Consider the following 3,661-nt stretch of genomic DNA (forward strand, 5'->3'; position numbering starts at 1 on the left):
GCCTTGCGCTTCCTTGGCAAGCGCTCTACCACTGAGCCAAATCCCCAGCCCCTAGATGTGTTTTCAAAAGGCATGCAATAGAAATTGAACTGCAATAAAAGTGTGTCAGCAAATGTGCTCTAATGATAGGTGATTAGGTTTTGGGGGCCATATTGACACAGAAACTGGATTAGTGGTAATATCTTGGGAAGTAGCTTGTGTTACAAGGAGAACTTCAGTTATCCCTTGCCTAGGCCATCTACTGTCTTCTCTTCTCTTTTTCCTCTTTCACTCTTCTACCTGGGCTGATATAGCAAAAGGCACTTACCAGAGACAAGTCAAAGGAGAATTAAGGTGAAATCTTTAGCCTGTTTTCTTGGAGACACATTGGACTGGAAAGGCTGTGAGGGAACCAGGCGGGAGGAGACTGCAAAGGGCAGAACGAAGCAGTGACTGCACTGGTCGTGTTTCCCATTCTGTCACAGAAGCATTTTAAGAAAGGAGGGTTCCATTGGCTCAGAGTCGGGAAGCACAGACTCCATCCTAGAAGGGGTGAGTGTAGCCGTGAGAGGTGCAGTTGGTAGAAGTGGACTGGCTGGCAGGATGTGAATGAGACTCTTTCCATGTGGATGGAGCAGGGAGCAGAAATAGGGAAATTCTAGCTCTTAGCTTCCTCTCTGTGCCATTTAGTGCAGGCACCTGGCCTGAGAGTTATGGTGTTACCACCATTCAGAGTGAGCTTTATGTCGATTCTCTCCCCAAAACCCCTCAGAGCAACATTCAAAGGCCTGCTTCACTAACACACTAGGCAATTTTTACCTTCCTCAAATTGTCAATGACCAGCAGCAGAGCAAGGCAAGAAGGTTGCACGGCCATTTAGAGGGAGGAATCAAGGAGTGGTATCCGTGCAAGCCAGAAGAGACTTGCAGGAAAGCTGGACATCAAAGAGCCACACACATTCTCTTATGGATTCTCATGGTTTTCCCAGGGTGAGATTCAGATGCATGTGGTAGTTACAGGCATTTCTGACTGAAGCCGGTTTTCCTATGTGACATTAGGAAACAGTTGTAATAAAAGAAAGTTTCAAACACCAACCTGTTCTGACTCTGATGGCCCCAAGTCTGATACTAGGCTGGAATTCTCTTCATAACTTTCGATACTTTTGAAAATAAAGGATAGATAGTATAATGTACTCTAATCCTAAAATACTGTGAAATATGTATTTCATAAATATGCATTACATGATATTCAGTTGAAATTGCTGGGAATTGTACTTTCTTCTATCTATAACTGCTCTGCTCTGGACAGAATTACTAAAGAATATGATGACTTGGGCTGTGTGTGTCTGTGTGTGTCTTTGTGTGTTCTGTGCGTGTGTTTATGTGTGTCTCTGTGTTTCTTTAGGTAGGTATGTGTATTTATGTGTTTATATATTTATGTGAAAATGGAGGCTCTGTCAACTTATGGTATTTTTCACAGTAGCTATTGTCCACCGTGCTTTATGAGATGAAGTGTTCGTTATGGCAGATGGAGTCAGAGAGACTACAGAAAGATCAAAGTATGGGGCTGGGGATTTAGCTCAGTGGAAGAGCGGTTGCCTGGCAACCGCAAAGCCCTGGGTTCGGTCCCCAGCTCCGGGGGTGGGGGGGGGGGAGAAAAAGAAAGATCAAGGTATAGAGGAAGGGGCAGGGAAGATATCACAGCAGTTGAAATCACTTATTGTTCTTCCAGAGGATCTGGAATTGGTCCCTGGTAACCATACAAAGACTAACACCAACCTCGATAGGCAAAGCTGTCTCCCAGATTCTGCCCACACTTGACAACCTCGTGATGCATCCACCCATACAAAAGGCAAAACACAGATCTGGGTCTAGTGGCTAATAGTGACATGGTCTATCTAATCTGGAGGGGAGGAGGGTGGCAGCCAGCAGCAGCAGTGGCAGCGACAGGGGCATCCAGAACACTCCAGGCCACCACCGTCCCCACCACCACTTGTATGGGTGGCTTTAAAGAGTTGAGTAAAAACAAGCTGGTAACCAACCATGGTTGAAGGGGGATTTGATCCCTGTGAATGTATTTGCTCTCATGAACGCGCTATGAGAAAATTCATCAATCTGCTCCGGCAGTCCCAGTCCTATTGCACCAACACAGAATGCCTTCGGGAATTGCCAGGGCCCTCAGGCGACAGTGGCATCAGCATCACTGTGATCTTGATGGCCTGGATGGTGATCGCTGTGCTCCTCTTTCTACTGAGGCCTCCTAACCTGAGAGGCTTCAGCCTTCCTGGAAAGCCCTCCAGGACTCACAGTGGACAGGTCCCGCCAGCCCCTCCTGTGGGCTAACATCCTGGTGTGGGAAAGAGCGATTGTTTGATGCCCTGCACGACCGAACGACTGAAGAGAACATGGCATTACCTGTCTCTCCTTTTCCGTCTGCAGTGTGGATGGTATTGTTTTCATGAGCTTCTAGAAGTTTCACTTGCCAACTGCCTTTGTTTCCTGTGTTGCCACAGTCCTTGTTTACAGTATACCCCAGTAAATGATTTCTTTGAAAAGTCGAGGGCTGTGTTGGTTGGCCTAAGCTTAAACTTTCCACTCGTTCTCCCTGGAACCCTGACCATAGCGTCTGTGGTGGTTTCTGGCCCAACTGAAGGAAAATTAAGGTTTCTGCATTTAAGTATTTTAAGTGGTTTGGATAGATTTTAATTCTTTTCATAAGGTATATTCTGGTTGTCTGGTATGAGTGACAGAGCCATGCTGTAGTCACTTTACTGTGGCAGTTTACCTATGGGTGGCAGTTTTCTGTAGTCCTTGACACTGATACTTTAGATCATTTTCCTTACAAAGTCCAGCTGGCTTATATGGCTAGAATAGGAAAATTGATTTGGTTGTTTACTGATTTTTTTTAATTACCATTACAAATTTCTGATGGTAATACTTTAAATAAACATGATTGATTAATATTTTTAAAAGAGGTAAAACACTCAGAGACCTAGAAAACCATGGATGGGTTCCTCTTTAGTCAACTGGAGCCACAAAAATGTCAGAATCACACAGCCAATCAGAATTCACCTGAAACCAGACACTACAGAAATGGTCTCATTTACATAGAAAGAAGTGGCTGATGGGAAAGGATAAGCAAAGTTGCTCAGCACGACCATGAAAGGACTCTTCACAACTGGGCATAGTGACTCCAAGTGCCAATTTCAGTGCTTGGGATAAAGAAGTAGGTAGATTCCTGTAGGATCAAGGCCACCCTGTTTCACCCAGCAAGTCCATGATGTTTAGTTCTGCCAGATTATACTGAGAGGTCCCGTTTTTTTCCTTTTTTTTTCATACTTTTTACTTGTGTGAGTATATTGTAGCTATCTTCAAACACACCAGAAGAGGGCGTCAGGTCCCATTGCAGATGGCTGTAGGTAGCCATGTGGTTGTTGAGATTTGAACTCAGGATCTCTGGGAGAGCAGTTGGTACTCTTAATCCCTGAACCATCTCTCCAACCCCTGACAGATCCTGTGACAACATACTGACTAAAACTCTTTATACATTCCTTCAAAGGGTTAATATTTCCAGGCTTGAGTGACAATGGTGCATTATAACTTAGATGAAGTATATCATAAGTGACACTGGTCTCAGATATTGAAGTGGTGAGTAAACGATCAGAAATAGAAAGACGCCGCAG

General features: G+C 44.7%; 1 protein-coding gene across 1 annotated transcript; it reads left to right on the forward strand.

The window, feature by feature from the left end:
- The first annotated feature begins 2,021 nt into the window (after window positions 1–2,021).
- Window positions 2,022–2,321, forward strand: LOC134482237 (small integral membrane protein 14-like). Its single transcript, XM_063274931.1, has one exon. The coding sequence runs from the start codon at window positions 2,022–2,024 to the stop codon at window positions 2,319–2,321; it is 300 nt and encodes a 99-aa protein (XP_063131001.1).
- The last annotated feature ends 1,340 nt before the right edge of the window (window positions 2,322–3,661 follow it).

Source organism: Rattus norvegicus, chromosome 15 (genome assembly GCF_036323735.1).
Source record: "Rattus norvegicus strain BN/NHsdMcwi chromosome 15, GRCr8, whole genome shotgun sequence".
Taxonomy (NCBI): domain Eukaryota; kingdom Metazoa; phylum Chordata; class Mammalia; order Rodentia; family Muridae; genus Rattus; species Rattus norvegicus.